At 41.2% G+C, this 24,649-nt stretch overlaps 1 protein-coding gene across 1 annotated transcript; it reads right to left on the bottom strand.

Annotated features, from left to right (window-relative positions):
- Window positions 1-8,773: 8,773 nt before the first annotated feature.
- RRM2B (ribonucleotide reductase regulatory TP53 inducible subunit M2B) lies at window positions 8,774-23,114 on the bottom strand. Its single transcript, XM_058177762.1, has 9 exons — window positions 22,709-23,114; window positions 19,895-20,050; window positions 17,316-17,432; window positions 16,829-16,962; window positions 15,986-16,080; window positions 14,974-15,107; window positions 13,887-13,991; window positions 12,325-12,438; window positions 8,774-11,057 (listed from the first exon to the last, which is right to left on the bottom strand). The coding sequence occupies exons 1-9, from the start codon at window positions 22,769-22,771 to the stop codon at window positions 10,905-10,907; spliced, it is 1,071 nt and encodes a 356-aa protein (XP_058033745.1). The 5' UTR covers window positions 22,772-23,114; the 3' UTR covers window positions 8,774-10,904.
- Between the last annotated feature and the right edge of the window lie 1,535 nt (window positions 23,115-24,649).

Raw genomic sequence — 24,649 nt, 5'->3', positions numbered from 1 at the left:
CTTACAGCCCATTCACCAAGAAGTGACTCCAAGAAACCAATAAGGTTGGTTGTCAAAAAAAAAAAAGTTGCCCATGTCTGTTGCCCTTGGCCAATAGGAAAAATTAGGCATTTGGAAGATGGGCAGAATACAATACTTCAGTTAGTAAGCATGTAAATGCTAATATATGGAGGGACATGGTGGCTCAGTGGCTAAGACACTGAGCTTGTCGATTGAAAGGTCAGCAGTTCACTGGTTCGAATCCCTAGTGTTGCATAACAGGGTGAGCTCTCATTACTTGTCCGAGCTTCTGCCAACCTAGCAATTTGAGAGCACGTAAAAAATGCAAGTAGAAAAATAGGGACCACCTTTGGTGGGAAGGTAGCAGCATTCTGTGCGCCTTTGGCATTTAGTCATACCGGCCACATGATCACAGAGACGGCTTTGGACAGCACTGGCTCTTCAGCTTTGAAACGGAGATGAGCATCGCTCCCTAAAGTTGGGAACGACTAGCACATATGTTTGAGGGGAACCTTTACCTTTTTATATGCTAATACAAAAAAGTGTCAGTATGTATAGTACATATTTAATTTTCATGTATAGGGAGACAGATCCAACATGATTGAAAAAACTAGCAGATAGGCTAATTTGCATCCAATCTCCAAAAAGAAACATCATAAGACATACCATTTGCAGAAACACCTACTTTGCATTTAGATGTGTTTTTCCTTTAGTGCAACATGGTGTACAAACAGTTCTTTCCGATTCATTAAAGATGCACAAATCACTTCCAGAAGAAAGAGGCATTGATATCTGGAATATTTCAGAAGTGTTTTAAATCCCTCAATATCATTTTCTTCCTGCGGAAAAGCTACAGCTGAGTGGCAGTGAACAGTCTTGGCTCATAAAAACAAGGTGTTTTCTTCCCAGAAGCACAAGATTGACTTACAATCCTGGAAAGTATAATTAATTACAGGCTGGTCTTTTTTTCATCCAAGACTTGTGGACTTCAACTCCCAGAGTCCCTCAGCCAGCAAAGTCCACAAGTCTTAAAGGGACCAAGGTTGGAGACCCCTGGACCAAGGTTGGAGACCCCTGGAGTAGATACAACACAACTAGTCCTCAACTTATGACTGGAAGCTTAACAACCTTTCAAAATTATGGCAGACACCTCCATCCCCCCTCAAAAGCTATTTACAACTCCTTTTCAAAGTTATGGTGGCCAGTGGCCACACATTGGCTCCCCTTTTTGGCTGTTTGCAGCATTCCATGGTTTATGGGACTGCAATTGGTGATGTCTTTGTCATGGTAACAAGTGCTCACTGGGGAAAATTGATTTCCTTAGTGACTGATGTTTGCTTAACTGCTGCAAAAAAAAATGTAGAAAAATCAGGTCCAGTCACATAATTCCCTGGATAAATCAAATCTGCTTTTCCAGTGGACTCAAAATGTATATGCTGAGAATAGGGGAAGAGGTATAGAAATAGTGTGTTGTGCATCCTTTAGAAGTGTGAGTCTGCATTTTAAAAAGCTGGCAATCCATAACCTTGAAGACAACGGTCCTTTCCAGATTCTGTGGGACCCTAATCTACTCCATCCATGTAGATTCCTACAGCTTTCCTATAACTAAGTCAACGTGGCACACTTATGGCTGACTGCATTCCTCGATTTTCTAATTTTAAATAACAAACTCCAAAAACACCACTGATCCACAATTTAATCAATGTATTTTAGCCGAACAGCTGTGCATATTCAGTGTACATGATCAACTGGAAACATGGTCAAAGACAAGCCAAGGATGGTCAAGAAAGTGTTAACAAAAAGAGAAAAAACAGCTCTGATCCAGGAGTCAAATAGCTATAATCTGAAACAAAACCAAGTACAAATGATAATCCATTACTGAGTGGTAAAAACTGAAGGGTTTGAAGTCACAGACTTCAGAACCACACCTAGGTTCCAGCTGCATACTATCAAGTCAATCCCTCCATTGAAGAGGCTCTTATTTCACAGTAGGTCATCAGAAGATCTGTATCTCAACCTCTTTGGCAGTGGGTCTAAAACAGAGGTCTTCAACTTGTAGCTTTAAGACTTGTGGACTTCAACTCCCAAAATTCTCCAGCCAGCTATGCTGGCTATGCTGGCTGGAGAATTCTGGGAGTTGAAGTCCACAAGTCTTAAAAGCTGCCAAGTTTGAAGACCTCTGATCTAAATTTTCATCTGCCCTTTGTTTTCTATGGCTAATTACTCCTCTCCATTTCATCCTCTAAACCAAGTACGGGTTCCTAGGTTACCTGAAGATCTGAGCTCAGAGTAATGGTTTTTAAGAGTCCCAATTCCTCAAGAAACAGTTCAGAAGTTGCTGTCCCAGAAAAAGAACATAGACTTCTCTAGCAAGGTCATTACACTGTATTATATACAGTACAATAGCACCATAAAACAAGAGCAACCTGAAACTTGAAACCTTTCCAAGAATTTTGGGAAACATTTGGGAGGAATACAATTCAAGCTCTGTCAAACTGGGGAGTGGGGGGTGGAGGGAATGGAAGAATCAGGAGCCAAAACGTAAGAAAAGGAAACGGTAGCTGCTTCTGTGCAGAACATAAAAAGGTCCAACTGCAGGAAAGGTCTCAAGTTCCACAGCCACTTTGAATGTTCAAAAGAAAGAGAATCGATTCTGAAACGTTCTTGGGAGTGTGTTCTTTCTTTTAAAAGAATAGAACCTGTTGGGAACAGGTTGCTATTTTAACTCAAGTCAACTTTTCAAAGGGAAATCAGCCAGTTATTCTAAACCTTGCTTCAATCTCAAGTGGAGAAGCTAAAATTTAATGACATTTTTCCCTGCACCAGCTGCGCATTTAGTGAGAAGGCTGATTGCCAGGCTCTTCTAACTGGAGGAGGCAGAAGTGTTCAGGTCTGATTTATTAAATCTCTGGATAAAAGACAAGATCATAGAAAATGATCTAAAGGTAAAAGCTGCCCAAAATAAGAAAAACACAAAATTGCCACAAAAGTGTGATTGGTTGATTGGTTGCCATAGGACTTCCACTCTTATAAAAAAGCGAATATGTGATAGGCTTTACTGTACTGCCACCTACTGGGTAGTACTGAAATATCAGATGTGCGAAAACCAAGCTTGTTGATTTAACCTCTGGACATTCGTTTGTTTTAGTCAAATTCGGGATCAAGGTTTGGAGAAGGTTATGTATGCTGTTGCAGATTGTGTAGGAATTGTGAGTTTCTTTGGCTGTCTAAAGCAGTGTTTCTCAACCTCCACAATTTTAAGAAGTCTGAACTTCAACTCCCAAAATTCCTCAGTCAGCCTGCTGGGTAAAGATTCTTGGAATTGAAATCCAAACACATCTTAAAAAGTTGCCAAGATTGGGAAACCCTGCTCTAAAGAGCTAGCTAGGAACTAGCAAAACTAGGAATGATCTAGTACGGTGAAGCCCTACAACAGTGATGGCTAACCTTTTTGCCATCGTGTGCCAGGAGTGAGGGGGGTGGGGGTCGCACGTGCACATGCCCATTTTATGCACCAGTTAAAAAATAAATAAATAAATAAATAAATAAATAAATAAATAAATAAATAAATAAATAAATAAATAAATAAATAAATAAATAAATAAATAAATAAATAAATAAATAAATAAATAAATAAATAAATAAATAAATAAATAAATAAATAAATAAATAAATAAATAAATAAATAAATAAATAAATAAATAAATAAATAAATAAATAAATAAATAAATAAATAAATAAATAAATAAATAAATAAATAAATAAATAAATAAATAAATAAATAAATAAATAAATAAATAAATAAATAAATAAATAAATAAATAAATAAATAAATAAATAAATAAATAAATAAATAAATAAATAAATAAATAAATAAATAAATAAATAAATAAATAAATAAATAAATAAATAAATAAATAAATAAATAAATAAATAAATAAATAAATAAATAAATAAATAAATAAATAAATAAATAAATAAATAAATAAATAAATAAATAAATAAATAAATAAATAAATAAATAAATAAATAAATAAATAAATAAATAAATAAATAAATAAATAAATAAATAAATAAATAAATAAATAAATAAATAAATAAATAAATAAATAAAACACACACACACACACACACACACACACACACACACACACACACACACACACACACACACACACACACACCCATACACACACACACACTCCTGGCACACAATGCACAATAGGCCTGTTTTTTGCTCTCCCCAGCCTCCAGAGCCTTTCTAGGAGTCTGGGGAGGGTGAAAACGGGCCTTCCACACCAACCCCGAGGCCCTCTGGATGCAGGAAACAGCCTGTTTCCCTACTTCTGGTGGGCCCAGAATGTCCAAAAATCAGCTGGCGTGCGCCGGAGCTGTGCTGGCATGCCCACCGATATGGCTACAGGTGGCCACAGGTGGCACGCGTGCCATAGGTTTGCCATCACAGCCCTACAGTATTTAACCTATTTTACTTGCAATGGTTTCTCTTTTTTTACTTCTAGCACTACTGCCTAGCCTAGTAGGAAAAGGAATCACATCTTTTTACACATTATTAGGGTCTTCAGATTTAGATGTCTGTGACAAATTGTCTTCATTGTAATATATCTGGTCAATTGTTAAAATAAGTCCTTTGATACATCCCACTAAATACTGTCAACTTCCAGCCACCCTACAAATTAACTTTCTACATAGCTGTGCCAGAAATCTGGGTCTCTGTCCTGACCTTATTTATTTATTTATTTTTTTAATCAAATTTTTATACCGCCCTATCTCCCAAAGGACTCAGGGCGGTTTACAGCCAGATAAAAATACAGAAATCATACACAATAAAAACTAATTAAAAAACTTATTTAAATAGGCCAAAATTTAAAATTACAATTAAAATGATAAAACCCCATTACCTAAAATTAATAATTAATCCCAGTTAAAATTAAATAAAACTTTTAAAACTTTTAGTCCAGTCCCGCTTGGATAAATAAATGCGTTTTCAGCTCACGGCGAAACGTCCGAAAATCAGGCGCTTGGCGTAAACCAGGGGGAAGTTCGTTCCAAAGCATAGGAGCTCCCACAGAGAAGGCCCTGCCCCTGGGGCCCGCCAGCCGACATTGCTTGGCGGACGGCACCCTGAGAAGACCCTCTCTGTGTGAGCGTATGGGTCGGTTGGAGGCATGAGGTAACAGCAGGCAGTCCCGTAAGTACCCGGGCCCTAAGCCATGGAGCGCTTTAAAGGTGGTAACCAAAATCTTAAAGCGCACTCTAAAGACCACAGGAAGCCAGTGCAGACTGCGTAGTAGTGGTGTTACATGGGAGCAACGAGTGGCTCCCGTTACTACCCGCGCAGCTGCATTCTGGACTAGCTGCAGCCTCCGGGTGCACTTCAAAGGCAGCCCCATGTAGAGAGCATTGCAATAGTCCAAACGAGATGTAACCAGAGCGTGAGTTACTTAGAAAGGTAGCTAGTAACTTTAAAGCACATGTTGAAGATCATCTAGCCATTCCAGTGAGAATGTTATGTAGTTTTATTTCTCTTGCCTTTCTCGCCATTTTAAGTTTCTAAACTTTTTAAATTGTATAATAGTTTTGAGATCAGGTTTTTGTACAGAAGGAAATGGAGTACCGTATTTCCCGGAGTATAAGACGCACCTTTCCCTCCCCTAAAAGAGGGTGGAAATATTGGTGCGTCTTATACACCAAATACAGCCATTTTTGGCCTCCTGAAGCCCCAACCCGCTCGTTCCATTTTTGCAAAAAAGAGGCCCATTTTTTACAAAAACGGGGATATTTTTTGCCCTCCCCAGCCCCCAGGAGCACTCTGCAGGCCTCCCAAACCTTCTGCATGCCTCGTTTTTTGCAAAAAAAAAAAAGTGCACCTCTTGGACTCTCCCAATCACTTTGGAAGTATTTTATACATCAAAAGCTGTTCCATATTCAAAATCCTGGAACGCTCCCTCCTTCACCAGGGGCGGGATGACCCGTGCGAGGGCGTGCTGAGGAGTTTAACGGTTATCTATCACGATAAAATCGTTCAGCTGAAGGACGGTCTGGACCAAGATTGCAGCGATTCGGACGGGGCGTCTGAGGCGGTCTTGGTGATGTTGTGTGGGATGAGTTTGACCCTGTGACTCCGAGGACATGGACAGGTTGCTGGGTAGATTGAATGCCACCACATGTTTACTGGACCCGTGCCCCTCCTGGCTGGTGCTGGCCACTCAGGAGGTGACACGAGGCTGGCTCAGGGGATTACAGTGCTTCCTTGTTGGAGGAGTCTTTCCGGCCGCCTTGAAAGAGGCGGTGGTGAGGCCCTCCTCAAGAAGCCTTCCTGGACCCGGCTGTTTTAGGTAATTATCGTCCAGTCTCCAACCTTGCCCACGGCGAAGGTTGTAGAAATATGGTGGCATATCAGTTCCCCTGCACCTGGAGGAAACTGTCTATCTGGACCCGTTCAGTCCGGCTTCCGGCCGGTTACAGCACTGAGGCGGCTTTGGTCGCGTTGGTGGATGATCTCTGGAGGGCCAGGGATAGGGGTTATTCCTCTGCCCTGGTCCTATTAGACCTCTCAGCGGCTTCGATACCATCGACCATGGTATCCTGCTGCGCGGTTGGAGGATTGGGAGTGGGAGGCACCGTTGCTCGGTGGTTCTCCTCCTATCTCTCCGACGATCGCAGGCGGTGTTGACGGGGCAGAGGTCGACCGCGGCGCCTCACTTGTGGGGTGCCGCGTCGATTCTCTCGCCTTCTGTTCAACATCTATGAAACCGCTGGGTGAGATCATCAGTGGCTTCGGTGTGAGGTACCAGCTGTCGCTGATGACACCCAGCTGTACTTTTCACACGGGCCACCCCAATGAAGCCATCGAAGTGCTGTCCCGGTGTTTGGAAGCCGTCTGCGGGTCTGGATGGGAGAACAGGCTCAAGCTCAATCCCTCCAAGGCGGAGTGGCTGTGGATGCGGCATCCCGGTACAGTCAGCTGAGTCCGCGGCTGACTGTCGGGGCAGTCATTGGCCCCGATGGAGAGGGTGCAATTTGGGCGTTCTCCTGGATGAGCGGCTGTCTTTTGAAGACCATTTTGGCCGTCTCCAGGAGAGCTTTCCACCAGGTCCGCCTGGTGCGCCAATTGCGCCCTTTCTGAACCGGGATGCCTTGTGCACAGTCACTCACGCCCTTGTGGCGTCTCGTCTGGACTACTGCAATGCTCTCTACATGGGGCTCCCCTTGAGGGGCATCCGGAGGCTACAGTTAGTCAGAATGCAGCTCTTGCGGGTGATAGAGGAGCCCCTCGTGGCTCCCGGTGACACCTATCCTCGCCCGGCTGCACTGGCTACCTGTGGCCTTCGGGTGCGCTTCAAGGTGTTGGTGAATGTCTTTAAAGCGCTCCATGGCATAGGGCGGGATATACACGGGACCGCCTGCTGCTACCGAATACCTCTCACCGACCCGTGCGCTCTCACAGAGAGGGGCTCCTCAGGGGTGCCGTCGGTAGCGACAGTGTCGTCTGGCGACACCAGGGAAGGGCCTTCTCTGTGGGGCTCCCCCTCTGGAGCGAACTCCCCAGGACTTCGTCAACTTCCGGACCTCCGAACCTTTCGCCTTGTGAGCTTAAAACCTACTTATTCATCTGCGCTGGACTGGGTTAGTGTTTTAATGGGTTTTAATGGGTTTTAGCTAAATTTTAATTCTGGCCAATTTAATAAGTTTTTAATTGTATTTTAATTTGTATTTATTGTGTATTTTACTTGCAATGGTTTCTCTTTTTTTACTTCTAGCACTACTGCCTAACCTAGTAGGAAAAGGAATCACATCTTTTTACACATTATTAGGGTCTTCAGATTTAGATGTCTGTGACAAATTGTCTTCATTGTAATATATCTGGTCAATTGTTAAAATAAGTCCTTTGATACATCCCACTAAATACTGTCAACTTCCAGCCACCCTACAAATTAACTTTCTACATAGCTGTGCCAGAAATCTGGGTCTCTGTCCTGACCTTAGAAAGGTAGCTAGTAACTTTAAAGCACATGTTGAAGATCATCTAGCCATTCCAGTGAGAATGTTATGTAGTTTTATTTCTCTTGCCTTTCTCGCCATTTTAAGTTTCTAAACTTTTTAAATTGTATAATAGTTTTGAAATCAGGTTTTTGTACAGAAGGAAATGGAGTACTGTATTTCCCAGAGTATAAGACGCACCTTTCCCTCCCCTAAAAGAGGGTGGAAATATTGGTGCGTCTTATACACCAAATACAGCCATTTTTGGCCTCCTGAAGCCCCGCCCCGCTCGTTCCATTTTTGCAAAAAAGAGGCCCATTTTTTAAAAAAACCGGGGATATTTTTTGCCCTCCCCAGCCCCCAGGAGCACTCTGCAGGCCTCCCAAACCTTCTGCATGCCTCGTTTTTTGCAACAAAAAAAAAAGTGCACCACTTGGACTCTCCCAATCACTTTGGAAGTATTTTATACATCAAAAGCTGTTCCATATTCAAAATCCTGGAATACTTCCAAAATGATTAAACCAGCCCCTCTGACACAAAACAGAGGTTTCATTTTCGCAAACTTGAAAAAGAACATTGCAAGGTCAACATGTATTTGAAACATTTTGCGTATCCCTAACTTCTACTGTCTCTGGCATCTTAGGGATTGAATTTGGGTTTAGAGCATAGGTTTCCACATCCAGCTTTTCAGTCTGGTTAAGAGCTTTGTGTAAATTGTGGCATGTTATCCTCAATGGGTCCAAACAGAAAACTCACAAAAGGAAAACCGTAATTTGTTCTCACAATTTTTATTTAAATCATTTTGCATTTTTTTCCAAGACGAATGAGTGACAAACTAAGAAGCATTCTTTACATTGTCCATTCTAATGTCATGTATGTCATTCATTTATGACATTTTACTGGTGGGGAAAAAATAAACTCAATTAAAACGATTTTACAAAACTTAATGCAAGTTTTATGTCATTAATAACATGACTAAATCAGAGTCTTATACATGAAACAGGAATATTTGAAAAAGCTTCAAAATACATCCAACAAAGTATCTCATTTACTTCCCTGAAGTGGATCAGAAGGTCTGTTTCCTTAACTAAGGCTGAATCCAAGACCAAACAAATTTGCACGCACCAAACCAGAGAATGCTTTATAAACTTCAAATCTTTCAGGATTTACACTGATAATACAATTAGAGACATATTTACTCTAATGTAAAACTTGCTGAGTTCATCAACCAGACTTTCTATTTTTATTTTTTATTTTCATATTACAGTTCATGAAAAAGCAATTTTTGCAAGTACTTCAGCTTCAAAGCTATGGTGGGCTCAAATAAGACACTAGACTTTTAATCTGTAATCCACAATCTGATTACACATCACAAACCTTAAAATGGCTTAGCACAATGTGTCAAACCCTTGTCAATTCCTGACAATATTAGGGGGTGGTTTATTTCATCCCTGTGATATATTTCACCCTTAAATTGTGCTTCTATTTGGACTGGACCAGTTGCGAATAAAACTATTTCATAGCCCAAAGATTATGGGGGCTGAAGTCCAAGATATGTGGAAGTTACTAGTGCAAACTTCCAGAAGAAAAAACAATATCATGAACATTGTTAAATTATCTCTGCCTCTGCCTTACTCAGCCCTCTTTACTGGATACTCATAGACAAAGCTTGACAAAACTGGTTTTCCAACATAAATGTTAGCTGTGAATGTAGTGCTTTGGTTTTGTCAATTACCTCTATATTGTTTTTCTCTTTTTAAAATACACTTTTATAGCCAACTTATCTGTTCTTCATTGTTCACATTCTAAATAAGGTAGTTTAAATCGTATCCCACAAAGTACAGCAAAGCTAAGTTCATATGATATCATTATGCATAAATTGTTAAATTACCCCAATTTTCTAAGTTTGCATAACAAAAGTTAATAATAAAGTTGGGGTTCAGGCAATACACTAACTTAAAATGCGGTGAATTTTTTTTGGATCAGTATGTCACATAAACACAGTTACTGTTCACATATTACTTTAAGCACTGATTTGTTGAGAAAACAGCTACGTTTGCATAACAAGGACAAGCTATCTTGGTTCATCATGCTGAATAAGCCAATAAGCCAAATAAGCCAAATATAAATTCAAATTTAAAAAAAAAACATTTATGTAAGGTAATCAAATTCTATGTTATGTGGGTTGCTGCAATCAAGTTTACAGCCAAAATGAAGTTTTGAGGCCAAATGAAAAATCCTTCCCAAACCCAATTCTTCAGACATTGTGCTAATCTGACTAACCAAAATGAATGATAAAAGATTATAAAGTGCTCCTGTCGTCTTCTTTCTTTTCCCCAAGTGCATAAAAACAAAGACTCCACCGGGTCATTTTCATTACATGGCCAGGTCCATGTTGCGGTCCTTGAAACAACACAGAAGTGGTTTTCCATTGCCTAGAATGTTTTTCGAATCAAGTTTGCAGCCTTAAGCTTCTCTGGTGGTTTCCTATCCAAGAGTTTATGCTGGAACATTCCTTTAACACAAAGAACTATCTCTTTCATCTCAGTTCAGTTCAAGAACTGAGGTAGGAAGGAATATTTTATAGTGTGATCATTCTCATCATCATAAAAGCTTTCCCCTCTTAATGATGGGACTGGATGTTATCAAAAGGATCAGCAGCTGAACTTTGACTTAAATATCACAATATAGTTTTAGAAAAGCTGCTTGATGTTACAGAATGAATTGTGGTTAGGAGTGTATATATGCACACAGCTTGCAACTTATTTGTAGAAACTTTTCTGTCAACTATTAATAGTCAATAAAATATTCCAAGAATCCCCTATTTGGACTGTAAGAAGTTTCTTGTCGTCATGGAGGATAAATGCGTAGTTTGGCTTTGTCGATCTTCCAAGTAGGCAGCATCAAAAATCAGCATCTAAAGTAAATACCTTATTATTTGCTTGGGACATAACTGCAAAATGTTGATATTCTGAAACCCTCCTCTCAAAGAAATTGGTTTTTCCTTCCAGGGAAATGTTCTCCATGAAGTCAAAAGGGTTTTCTGCTTGAAAGACCTGAGAAAACCAAAATAATGATTAAAACATAGGAACTGAATGAGGCACTGCAAGGACAAATCCATCTTTGATGATTGCTAGGAAGCATTTCCATTTATCCCCACCCCCACCCCACTCCCACATTTGGTTTCTTCCTCTTTGACTGATAAGGATGACCAGGATAAAGCTAAGATATTTCAAGTTTTCTAAAAGCCTTCACTTCTGTAAAGATTGACAGATCTTTCCACTTTGCTGTCTACATTTATATCTTTTTTCAAACATCACCTGTTCTATTACATTTCCCTATCAGTTAGCATTTTTAAACAACACACAAAAATTCACTATCTCTTCAAATGCACAAATACGTGTATACCGTTGTGCACATTTATCTCTAAGCATTGGCGGCTACCAGCTTGTTTATCTGCCCATCAGCAGGATATTTCTCCAAAAACTGAATAGAATAGATTCAAATCTGCTGGGAGCCAACAGGTAAGGAGATGCAACATGTTCCTTCATTACAGTACAAAGGATAAATCGGATGTCTCTTATGGCCATAAATGGAAAGGGGTTGAATGACAAAAGCTGTGCTTTGCACTATTTCCCAACCTTGATAAAAACTATTTTTAATTACATAGGCCAGCCTTTTCAATAAAAGATACCTTTCAGTTGCCCTTCTGAATTCCCATGAAATTCCCACGAAAAGTTACGGTGGCTGGGGTTCCAAGCTGGTATCTCAGATACCTCAAGATACCAAGCTTGATATAGGCTATTGTGAAGTCTGGCTTTTCCATGTGTGGAAAATTGGGGTGTAAATGTTCTAAAATAAAATGCCATTAAAACTTGAAGCAGTGAATTGCAAAAAAAACATGATCGATAAAAGAATAACCAACCTAGATACACGTGCTACTCGTACCCAAATACAGAACAAACCAGGGATGAAATCCAAATTTTTTCCCTCCCGCTTCTGTGGGTGTGGCTTGGTGAGTGTGGCAGGGGAAGGATATTGCAAAATTTCCATTCCCACCCCACTCTGGGGTCAGCCAAAGGTGGTATTTGCCGGTTCTCCAAACTACTCAAAATTTCTGCTACCAGTTTTCCAGAACCTGTAGATCCTGCCGGATTTCACCCTGGAACAAACCCTATTCTCCTTGCAAAACAAGAGTTCAGACATTACTTTGAAATAGATTTAGGAAGAGATCTCTTCACAGGGCCAAGGTTCAATGCAAATACTGTTACGGTAATGTTAAGGTACTGTTAAGGTAATTCAATGCAAATACTGTTACTTTACCTTAGGAAAACCCAGTTCCAGCAGCAGCCTATCAGCCACAAATTCAATATACTGTTTCATCAGAGCACAATTCATGCCAATCAATCCCACAGGTAAGGCCTCTGTCAAAAACTCCTGCAATAGTAAAAAAAATGAAATTATTCAGAGTATTTTCCCAGTTTGATTCACATGCATGACATGAAATAGCTCTTACATCATAATGATTTTGGAAGTGTGAGTCACTGCAATGTAGTGGTTCATATTGAACAAGGATCAGTGAGATCTGGGTTCCAAATTCACAAAGCCCCCCCCTTTTTTTTGGCCATTTTGAAGATTACCCCCTGAAACATATACATACATACATACACACACACACACACACATACACACACACACATACACACACATATTAGAAATTTCCATTTGTGGAAGCTTTTAGAGCGTTCTAGAGCTGCTAAGGTTTGGTGGAATATGTGGGGAGGGAGAGCAAAATCTCCCCCACCTTAGTAGCAGCTATATATAGTAATAATCACTTACCTTAAATATTCATCAATTTAATTGTGGTTTGTGAACCATGCTTATGATACAGGGGTGTCAAACTCGATTTCATTAAGGATTGCATCAGGATTGTGTTTGATTTTGGGGGGCCGGAGTGTGTGGCCAGGGAAGGTGTGGCCAGCTCGACATCACTTGTCGAGGCTTCGTTTAAGGCTGCAACAGCCTCCTGAAGCCCTCTGTCAGTGAAAACAGAGCTCAGGGTGGCCGTGCATGGCCTTCCCAGCAGAGGTGGGTTTCAGCAGGTTCTGACCAGTTCTGGAGAACCGGTAGTGAAAATTTTGAGTAGTTCAGAGAACTGGTAGTAAAAATTCTGCCTCCCAAGTCCCAGCTGATCGGGACGAAATGGGGATTTTGCAGTAACCTTCCCCTGGATTGGGGAGGGAATGGAGATTTTACAGTATCCTTCCCCTGCCACACCCATCAAGCCATGCCCACAGAACCAGTGGTAAAAAATTTTGAAACTCACCACTGCTCCCTGGGCTCCATTTTCAGTGGCAGGGGACTGCAGGAGGCTGTCGTGGCTGAAAACGGAGCCTGGGAGGGCCATGCATAGTCCTCCCAAGCTCCGTTTTCACTGGCAGAGGCACTACAGGCCGGTCCTTCACTGTTTCGAGGGTGGCCGCATGGACCAGATCTAAGCATCCCCCAGGCCTTGAGTTTGACATCCCTGGTTTAGAATATTGTATGAGCTCAGCCAATTGTGCCTCATTCAGCAAGTAAGTGATCTGACCTTCAGGCAATGCATTGAGCAATCACAGCAGCAAACCACAAGGGTATAAACCTTAGGTAGCGTGGTTGTTTGCATAAACACACTAAATCACAACTAGTCCACCCCATTTTAACCTACAGGATTTGTTAACCCAATTCAGATGGCCACATTAGGATGTGTATTATGCAAATTTAAAAAATTACAATTGAGTCCCTCATATTAAAGTTCATCATAGGCCAAATGGGCTTATAAACACAGCCTACATTATTCTGAGGTTGATCACAGCTATATTCCAGGCAAAGGGGTTCGATCTCACCTTTTCAATTTCAACCGCATTGACAATGATCTCTTTCACCCTTCCCTCCAAAGGTTTATTCAGTAAATGCTGAAAAAGCAGGCAAGCAAAATCACAGTGGAGCCCCTTAAAGAAATAAACAGGACAGAAACTTAAGAAATTCATCTTTTTTAAAAAAAAAACCAGAAGACAATTTTTTTAATGTGAGAACTACTTTAAGCTTTTGTAGCTTTTTTTAAAAAAGTTAAAATAATCCACTAATGCATGTTAACAGCAACGAGTTAAAATGTGTTTTAAAACTTAACATAAAAGATGTGCATTAATGAATTTTGTCTACATCTAAGACGTCTCCAGACATCTTTTGCCTAATTTACAAACTTGATTTGCGTACCCCTATTCCCTGCAAGTACAGTTTATGACATTTCTAATTCAGAAGTCAGATTTATTCCCCATTCAATTATCTTAAATACAAGAGTAGTATGTTGTGGACTGGGAAAACACACAATTCCTAAAAATATTGGTAGAATTGGGAAATGTGTTTTTTCAAACTACAAACTACTACTATTGCTGTACTTTAAAAAATGGTAGCATTAACAATATTCTTGTTAAACAGCATTCTGTGGATTTTATTTCAGATTTTAATAACGTTTGAATCATGATCATTTCCAAAGTAGTAATAATCCCCATCAGTCAATTGCAAAAGGCTGCTTTACTTGGAACAGCTTACATCCTGCATCCATACTCTAACACAGAGGTCTTCAAACTTGGCATCTTTAAGACTTGTGGACTTCAATTCCCAGAATTCAGCGTAGCTGGCTGGAGGATTCTGGAAGTTGAAGTCCACAACTGTTAAAGCTGCCAAGTTTGAAGACCTCTGCTCTAATACCATTAAGAGGATCTGCTTATCCCAGGTCCTTGGGAAGGACTCGCTAGGCGGATAAAAGTGCCAAATTCAGTCTAAACATCTGGGTGACTATGCAACCAGCCATAATAAACTACATTTGTAGACTATGCACTCTCCACAAATAAGAGAGTCTACAAGTAATACCTGCTTCTCTGAAAGCATCATATTTAACCATATTTAAATATTTTTTGCCCCACACCTTACTTCATCTCTGCTAATAAGTTCGTTGGAGAAAGTAAGGCCTGGCATTAACCCTCTCTTCTTGAGCCAAAATATGGCTGCAAAAGCACCAGAAAAGAAGATGCCTTCGACAGCAGCAAACGCAACCACTCTTTCACCTGTTTCAACAAAATCAAAATTTGTTATCAGACAATTAGGGAACCTTCTTCAAATTGTAGAAAAGAATAAAACAATTTTCTATTTTACTTAGCCAAGGTTTGAAGTAAATGCATTTGGAGCGCAGAAAGTGGGAAACACTGACAAAAACCACGATCCTTCCAAATCTTAATTAAAGTGCAATGTCACTAACAAGGAAATAGCATCTACTGTATCTTGTATAAATACTGTGGACATTGTCTCATTTGTCTTGTTCTGTTAATTCCAAATAGGTATTTCGGAAAACCTGTTAATTGCTTGATTTCCCCAGAGGAATAGCTTTAACACAGAGACTTCTGGGATCGGCATATTCTTAAGAGGCCGATGTCAACTTCTAGGATGTAGAGTAGATCGAAGAAATATATGTAAATATAGACTCTACTGGAATGGTAAAGGTTTATTTCACTGTCATTCCTGTGGGAAAATTACTTATCTGCAAAGTGGGCCAGGTTCAGAAGGTAAGAAGCCAACTGCTGGATTTAATTGTTTGACTACCTACCTACCTACCTACCTATCTCTATATTTTGACGAGAGAGAGGGGGGGGGAGAGGGAGGGAGGGAGGGAGAGGGAAAGGGAGAGGGAGAGAGAGAGAGAGGGAGAGATATCAGGGAGTCAAACAATTAAGTCCAGCAGCTGGCTTCTTACCTTCTAAACCTGGCCCACTTTGCAGATTAAAAGAGTAAGATCCTTCCAGTTATTAGGCCTTCTTAAGACTTTTCAAACAAGGACAGCAAAGGGAAAAATTAAACCTCTGTTCACACAACACACTTACCCATGAATAATTGAACTACTGTTTATTCAATTAACCCAACGAATAACGCATACAATGGAGGCACCTACCAAAAGTGGCTTCTCTGTCTGTTATCCACCTCATCGCCCAATCTGCTTTCTTCCTGACACATGGCATTGTTTCAATAGCATTAAATAAAAAGTCCCTGAGAGAATGGAGAAGGAGGGAAGAGGAATGGAGGAAAAGCAAAAAACTGTAAATCTGGTAGCGGGACTGACACAAATGCATAGATCACTTGCTGTGACAAATTCGCTTACATCCAAGAATAGCATGGATGCTTTTAACATTGCACCTTGTTTCTCACAGGTATAGGATCTTCTAAAAGGTATAGGATCTTCTATAGGATCTTCTAAAACCAGCTAGAAATCTTTGAACAAAAATTGCCACATTTGTTAAATGAATCACTGCAGTTGTTAAGTGAATCTGGTTTCCTCATTGACTTTGCTTGCCAGAAAGTCACAAAAGGGTATCACATGACTCCAGTACCCTGCAACTGTCATAAATGTGAGTCAGTTGTCAAGCATCTGAATGTAAATCACATGACCCTGGGGATGTCACAACGGACATAAGTGTGAATAATGGCCCTAAGCCATTTTTTTTCAATGCTGTTGTAACTTTGAACAGTCACTAAATGAACTGTTGTAAGTTGAGGACTACCTGTATAAACATAATATAGGACAGAAATAAAATTTAAAGTTACAACAAATACTGATTTTCCTAAGATCAAGGAAAAACTCTTCCTTTCCCCCTTACAAACAATACAAACTTCCACTGATATCCCTTGCAATGTTAAACCACAGTCTCCCATTACACCCAGACCAGACTGTACATGAAAATTACAAACGAAGAAATATGTAAGTCCTCTACATAGTGGTAATACTTACACTAATTACCTTTTCTCAGGGTCTTTGATGTAAGTGTCTATTAACAAACTGTACATCTCAGAATGAACATTTTCAATTGATATCTGAAAGCCATAGAAACAGCGAGCTTCTGCGATCTGCACTTCTTGGCTAAAACGTTCTACCTGTCAACGAAAGAAATCAGATATCTAAATGTTCATGTAAGACCAGGTTGACAGCCTGCACCAGGCCACGGTGTCTTATGTAATGATTGTTTTTTCCCAAAAGAGCATCTCTGGGTAAAGCCAATATGAGATACATATATATGATTCCCAAGAAAAAGCAGTTGCAAGTCAGTGTGATTAGTACAAACTTCATTAAAAGTAAATACTTAATAAGGAAATATCCACAATGCCCCTTATGACGGACAACAAAATACATGCAAAGTACAATTACAAATAGATGTTTGACTGCATGCAATGAAAAAGAAACACAGCATCAAAGTATTATAGATTATACATCACAGGAAGCATCTCACCAAGTTTTCATTGACAATTCCATCACTGGCAGCAAAGAAAGCAAGGATGTGTGAAATAAAGTATTTCTCTTCTGGTTTTAGGTTGTTCCAATGAGTAAGATCCTTTGACAAGTCAACCTATACAAAAAGAAAAAAAGAAATACAGATTACAGACCTGAAATCGTCATTGTTTACTGATAATTCTGAAAAGCAAAATAAATGTCTACGAGAATATGCCCTATAACAATGATGGCGAACCTTTTTGGCAACGAGTGCCCAACGGAATTCGCGTGCATGCGCATTCATGTGTGCACACTGGAGCACCAGAAACCCAAAATGACCAAAAAAAAGCATGCATGCCAGCCAACTGATCTTCGCGCGCCTAAAACCTGAAGACCAGCTGGTCGGGCGTGCGTGCCTGTTTTTGGTCCGTTTTCCAGCCATTTTCCGGCGCCCCATCACTCATGAAGACCAGCTGACTAGTGTTGGAAACCAGAAGAGCAGCTGCCGACGGCACACATGCCCACAGAGGGCTCTGCGTGCCACCTCTGGCACGCCTGCCATAGGTTGACCATCACGGCCGTATAACTTAAAAGAGGGGCATTCATGGAAGGGGGAAGGCATTTTTGATAAAGTTGGTAGCTGTGACCTCACCAAAGCCCTATTCTTTTTCCATATGTTGTAATATACATTAAAAAGGGTGGGACTTCTATCATACAGCTCTTCCTGCCATCTTGACTTTCTTTTAATTGCCTTTGCAGATTCTCCTGGCTTCTAACCATTTTCTCCCTGATGGTGTCTTGTAATGTAATGGATTATTATTAAATGTAATGGATTATTATTACCCTCACTATCCGCTGCCATGATGGGTCTGTGAATAATGGGAGTTGTATCCTAATCATCTGGTGGTTACCTGGTTACCTACTACTTAGTGAGTAGACACTAGTTTACTAGAAATTCTCTGCCTAAGTTTACATATAAAAAGGTAAAGGTAAAGGTTCCCCTCGCACATATGTGCTAGTTGTTCCTGACTCTAGGGAGCAGTGCTCATCTCCGTTTCAAAGCCAAAGAGCCAGCACTGTCCAAAGACGTCTCCGTGGTCATATAGACGGCATGATTAAACGCCAAAGGCACATGGAACGCTGTTACCTTCCCACCAAAGCTGGTCCCTATTTTTCTACTTGCATTTTTTACGTGTTTTCGAACTGCTAGGTTGGTAGAAGCTGGGACAAGTAATGGGAGCTCACCCTGTTACGTGGCACTAGGGATTCGAACCGCTGAACTGCCGACCTTTTGTTCGACAAGCTCGGCATCTTAGCCACTGAGCCACCACATCCCTTTTAGACATGTTGCCACAAATGGAAGGGAAAGACAATGAAAACGCATACAGCTCATTGTATGGTTTATTACAGAAATCCTTCTATCCCTGAACAATGCCAGAAAACAAAAACAAATAAACAAACCCCACAAACATTTCATTGCTCATACAAGTAGGCAGTGCATTTGTTTGTTTGCAATGGTGACTGTCTTTTTATAACAGGAACTGACTCTTTCTTAAAAGCAACTTAACCTAAATGTAAGGAAGGTATGTAAATTAGAATACCAGATCAGTGAACAGAATTTCTTCTGCACCTTTGCTTCTCTCTCTTTGGCTGCCTTATGATCTAAATATATCAAGGACTTTTCAGTTGTTACGTCTTCAGGGATCTATTGCAGGATTTGAGTTTCACCATATGGACCAAGGTGCAAAGTCACCTTGGTCCATATGGTGACCATATCACCTTCTGCTAAGATGGAAATAAAAGGATTACCTATGCTCTAGGTAGAAATCTGTGATGGCTACTAGAAGCTGATGATATTCTTTCCACAAAAAACCTCTTTCACTCTGGTATTCAGCTATTTTCGTGTTGTTAAGATTGTTGCTAGTGTTAGGCTAGTGGTGAATAATCCATATGTAGCTTCCCAAATCCCGTCTGCAACATCCAGAAAAGTAAGGGTTGAACACTTCCAAGCGTTTACTTTTAAGGCTAACATTTAAGAGGCAGAATGAATGTTTTAAGTCCTGCAGAAATCATGGTGTCATTGGCCACATCCTGATGGTCCCAAGATAGGACAGAAAAAGAAAATACAGACAGTCCTCGACTTACAACACAACAGTTTGTTTAGTGACTGTTTGAACTTACAACGTCAGTGAACAAAATGACTTATGACCATTTTTCAGAGTTATGACAATTGCAGTAAATCCTTTGGTCATGGGATTGACATTCAGATGCTTGATAACTGGTTCACATTTATGATGGATGCAAGGTCATGTGATCATGTGTTGCTACCTTCTGACAAGCAAATGTCAATGGGAAAGCCAGCTTCACTTAACAACGGTGATACTAATTTAACAACTGCAGTGATTCACTTAACAAATGTGGCAAGAAAAGTCATAAAATGGGGCGAAACTCACTACATTTCTCATTTAGCAACATAAATTTTAGGCTCAATTGTGGTTGCAAATCAAGGACGATCTGTATAGTCCCTAGGCTGACACTGCAGCCCAACCTTGGGTTAGTGCTGGTCATCTGGTGCAACCTGCCTTCTGCACAACTCACCTCTTCTACCGTCCAGAAAGAAGCCTGAGCCTTCTTATACATTTTCCATATATCAGGGTATTGGATTGGAAAGATGACAAATCGATGGGGATTCTTCCTTAAGAGAGGTTCCTCGTTTGATTTTAAGTCATTTTCAAGTCCATCTGTGGGCAACTCCTAAAGAAAAAGCAAGAAATCATACAGGTGCTATTTTCAACAATACCCTTGATTTTCCTTAGCTTTCATCGAAGAAAAACAAAGCGGATCCTATTAATCTAAACCTCAATTATATTAATCTTTTCTTTCTCAATCCAGAAACTATCCCTGCATGGAGGTTATGAGTTGCTCGGCTATTGATTCACTGAAAGACTGTCTTGATAGGGACAATTTACACAGCGAGTACAAGAACACAACTTTCAGTTCACTGAAATGTGTGGAATGCAGGAGGATACCAATAGCAACACCACAACTCTGATGTACACTTTTAGCGCGAGCTTTCTTGTAGCACATTTGAGGAGACTCACTTTATGCGGCAATGATAAGCCAAGCTTTGCAATCACAACTCCCAGATGTTAAAGCATTTGGGGAAACCAAGTCAAACCCAGGCATTTTCGATGTCTACTGTGTCCCATCTAAAAACTGGAAGCCAGTACTATAGATACACTTCTCTCTTCTCAGCCATCAACCTTAGACCCATGTTAACAATTTAAAGCCTAAGTAAGCCTCAAATGTCTGGAGAAACTCCTAGAGACCATTTCCTTCTACATTCCCTCAATCACTGTTGGGCCAAAGTAATAGTAACATGGAGCTTTTTGTTATTCAGTGAAGACTGGGCGATGCCCTGAAGACATGGATGCCCTGAAGACTGCGCATTAACCCTAGACAGCTTGCACTGTATATAGTATTTAACTGAATACTGGTTTATTTGCAGGTTTTCAAATTTCCACCACAGAATCAGAAGCTAAGATCCAGATGTCTAGCCTTGAAGGCTGGTTGGAGCCCTTTTGGGGTAACAGATTAACAGAGTTGGAAGGGACCTTATAGGTCATCTAGTCCAACCCTCCGCTCAAGCAGGAGACCCTACACCATTTCTGACAAATGGCAGTCCAATCTTTTCTTGAAAGTCTCAAGTGATGAAGCTCCCACAATATATGTTGTTGCTGGATGGATTTGCCATCTTTCTTATTGTAAAATATTTTATTTTTTATTGTGTTGTTTTGCTTTCCTGAAGTGAGTCAGGCAGCATCTAAATAAATATCTCTGATGCCCATTGTAAGTAAAATATGGGACAAATGGATAATCAGAGGTGGGTTTCAGCAGGTTCTGACCAGTTCTGGAGAACTGGTAGCGGAAATTTTGAGTAGTTCAAAGAACCGGTAGTAAAAATTCTGACTGGCCCCGCCCCCCTCTATTCTCTGCCTCCCATGTCCCAGCTGATCAGGAAGAAATAAGGATTTTGCAGTATCCTTCTCCTGGAACGGGGTGGGAATGGAGATTTTACAGTATCCTTCCCATGCCATGCCCACCAAGCGACACCACGCTCACCAAGCCACGCCCACAGAACCGGTACTAAAAAAAATTGAAACCCACACTGCGGATAATCAATTTCTAAAAACACTGGTATCAAACAGAATACTAAAAGACGTGAAAAAAAAACCTAATTTGGGCAGAATTCAACTGCCTGATATTGGTTAACATTTTCATAATTTTTATACCACCTTTGTAACTATGAAGGTATACAAGTAGTCCTCGACTTATGACCACAATTGAGCCCCAATGTTCTGTTGTTAAGTGAGACATTTGTTAAATGAGTTTTGCCCCGTTTTATGACATTTCTTGCCACAGTTGTTCAGCGAATCACTGCAGTTGATAAATTAGCAACCTGGCTGTTAAGTGAATCTGCTTTCCCCATTGACTTTCCTTGTCAGATGGTTACAAAAGAGGGATTATGTGACTCTGAGACGCTGCAATGGTCGTTAAGTATGAACCAGTTCCCAAGCATCTGATCACACGTCCCTGGCGATGCTGCAAAGGCTGGAACTCTGAAAAACTGTCATAAGTTACTTTTTTCCAACGCCGTTGTAACTTCGAATGGTCACCGTTGTAAGTCGAGGACTACCTGCACGGAACTTGACTAGACACCTATACAATTATGATGCTCGTAAAAACAAGATCAAAAACTATTGATGTGCTTTAAAAAAAACAACTATAAAATGACAACTTTTCTAAAATTCAGCCGAAGGAAGCCTAATTGGACCTTGCACAGGGAGGTCTCTTAAGACGGGTCTCCAACCTTGGCAACTTTAAGCCTGGAGGACTTCAACTCCCAGAATTCCCCAGCCAGCTTTGCTGGCTGGGGGATTCTGGGAGTTGAAGTCCTCCAGGCTTAAAGTTGCCACGGTTGGAGACCCCTGTCTTAACAGGGAGCTGAAACCCCAGAAACGCCGGTCACAACTCCTCGCACGTTAAGCCGGGTCCCGCCTGCGGCATTCAGAAGTGCCAGAGTGATGGACCTCCCGAGAAAAACGGGACAATCCCACCGCCGCGATAGCCCCGCCTGACCCGACGCGCGTTACGCCGCTCTGGCGAAAGAGGCGTCCTCCAAAACAGGGGTCTCCAAGCTTGGCAACTTTAAGACTTGTGGACTTCAACTCCCAGAATCCTTCAGCCAGCTTTGCTTTGCTGGCTGAGGAATTTGCTGGCCGGCTTGGCTGCCTGAGGAATTCTGGGAGCTGGAGTCCACAAGTCTTAAAAGTTGCCAAGCTTGGAGACCCCTCCTCCAAAAGACCTCCGCCGCCTTCTCTTAGCCCCGACGGCGTCGCTCCGCCCGCTTACCTCGCTGCTTTCCGGCCTAGCCGACTCGTACGAACCAGGGCAGCAGCCGCGAGGCTCGCTCATGGCGCTCGGGCCCGCTCCTCCCGGCGCCCTAGAAGCCAGCGCGGGAGAGTTGAGGCCCGCGGAAGGCTCGCCTGACCTTGGTCTCCTTCTCCGCCTTCTCCCGGGGCGGGACTGCTGGCGGCTGAGAAGGGCGAGGGCGGGAACAGAGCCGAAGATCCCGATTCCGAAAATTAGAAGAGTCGAAACGAGGCTTATTCGCCAGGCACCTTCCTGGCTTCGAGCTGCGGAAATCGGCCCCTTTCGTCCCCGCGAGGGCGCCCTCGTGCAGCGCCTCGGGCCTGAAGTCCTACGGTCGGGAGGGAAGCACGCGGATGCCTGCAGCGCTGGGGATTGCTGTTAATGTAGTAGTGGGGGCGTCCTTGCAAAATGGCTCGAGGTGGGGTGGGGGGAGCGGACTGCCTATTCATAAAATGGCTGCCAGAAGTCCGTAAGGAGAGACAAAATAATGCTTTGTCAGCATCCTTGCTTGATCCTCCCTTGTGCCTTTCCAAAAATCACCTTTTAAAAGAAGGGGGATTGGGGCCCACTGGCGGCCCAGACCTTGTTCTTGCAAATCAAGATGATGCTGGAATCTTGGCTTGCCCTTGGCCGCCGTTGCGTTTGTTCGATTTGAAACTTTTTTTAAATGTAAAAAGGTGGGACAGGGACCTAGAGCAGGGGTCTCCAACCTTAGTAACTTCAAGGCTTGTGGACCAACTCCCAGAGTTCCTCAGCCAGGTTTGCTGGTTGAGGAACTCTGGAAGTTGAAGTCCACAAACCTTGAAGTTACTAAGGTTGGAGACTCCTGACCTAGAAGGAGACACAGCAATACTCGTCTTGGTGTCCAGAAGCATTGCACCTGAGGAGGGCTAGGAACAAAAGATATATGGAGTCACCAGTTCCGTTGCAAAGTCTTAAATCTTCATGTCAAACAGCAGAAAGTCTTGGCTTGACCATGAGGCTGTAGGAAATTAGCACCCACCCCTCTCCTAGAAGAATGAAATGTTTTAGGAAATATTAAAAAGGCAGAATATATTTCCCTGGATGAGAAATGGAGAAACGTGTTTTAAAGACAAAGCAGCTCCCACCTTCCTGTCCACCCCCCACCTTTGACAATGGCCAGAAGCAGAAACCCAATCCCCCCCCCCTTTGCCAATGGACCATCATCTGCAACACAATAGGACTCATCCAGCAACAGAAATTCACCACAGCACCTAGGAAGATTACATCAGCCAGCAAGAGTAGCTAAGACCCCTACCCCCTGGGAGTCTGACAACCAATCAGGGTACTCTTCCTGGACCCCAGGAAGTTCAAAGCTCAGACTTGGACAATAAAAAGTTCTATTCTTCTAATGCATGGAAAGTATGGTCTGCCATTTCATTACTTTCCTTCCCTATCATTTATCTAATAATATCTTACTTTTTACAGAAACCAGACAAAGGTAAAGGGCATAGGGAGGGACCTTGAAGGACAAGAGGAAGAGCCACTATTGAGGCAAAAATGAGACAAATGTGGCATATCCCATTCCAATAAATAAATAAATAAATTATATAATTATAAATGTATTTGAGCAAACGTTTCAAATGGAACTCTTTCAAATTCACATGGATAAAGTGAGGGATGAGAGAATCACATTCAGACTTGAAAGATTGTTACTTATAAGGGTTACAATAAAGATAATTAGCTCTATATGGTATTGGTTTCTTAATCTGATCTACCTTATACAGTAAGTAGCTCATGAAATCTTCAGATCATAACATACATACATGTGATATAAGATTTAAGTATACCCTTAACACATCAATTAAAAATAAATTGCAACAAATAAAATTGCAGTTTTATAAAAGCATGTTGTTATTTCTTTAAAACGTAGAAGTAAGAAAAGTAGCTTTGAAAGAG

This window comes from Ahaetulla prasina, chromosome 3, assembly GCF_028640845.1.
Source record: "Ahaetulla prasina isolate Xishuangbanna chromosome 3, ASM2864084v1, whole genome shotgun sequence".
Classification (NCBI taxonomy): domain Eukaryota; kingdom Metazoa; phylum Chordata; class Lepidosauria; order Squamata; family Colubridae; genus Ahaetulla; species Ahaetulla prasina.
The sequence above is the reverse complement of the archived record's forward strand: the minus strand, read 5'-3'. Positions and strand labels throughout refer to the sequence as shown.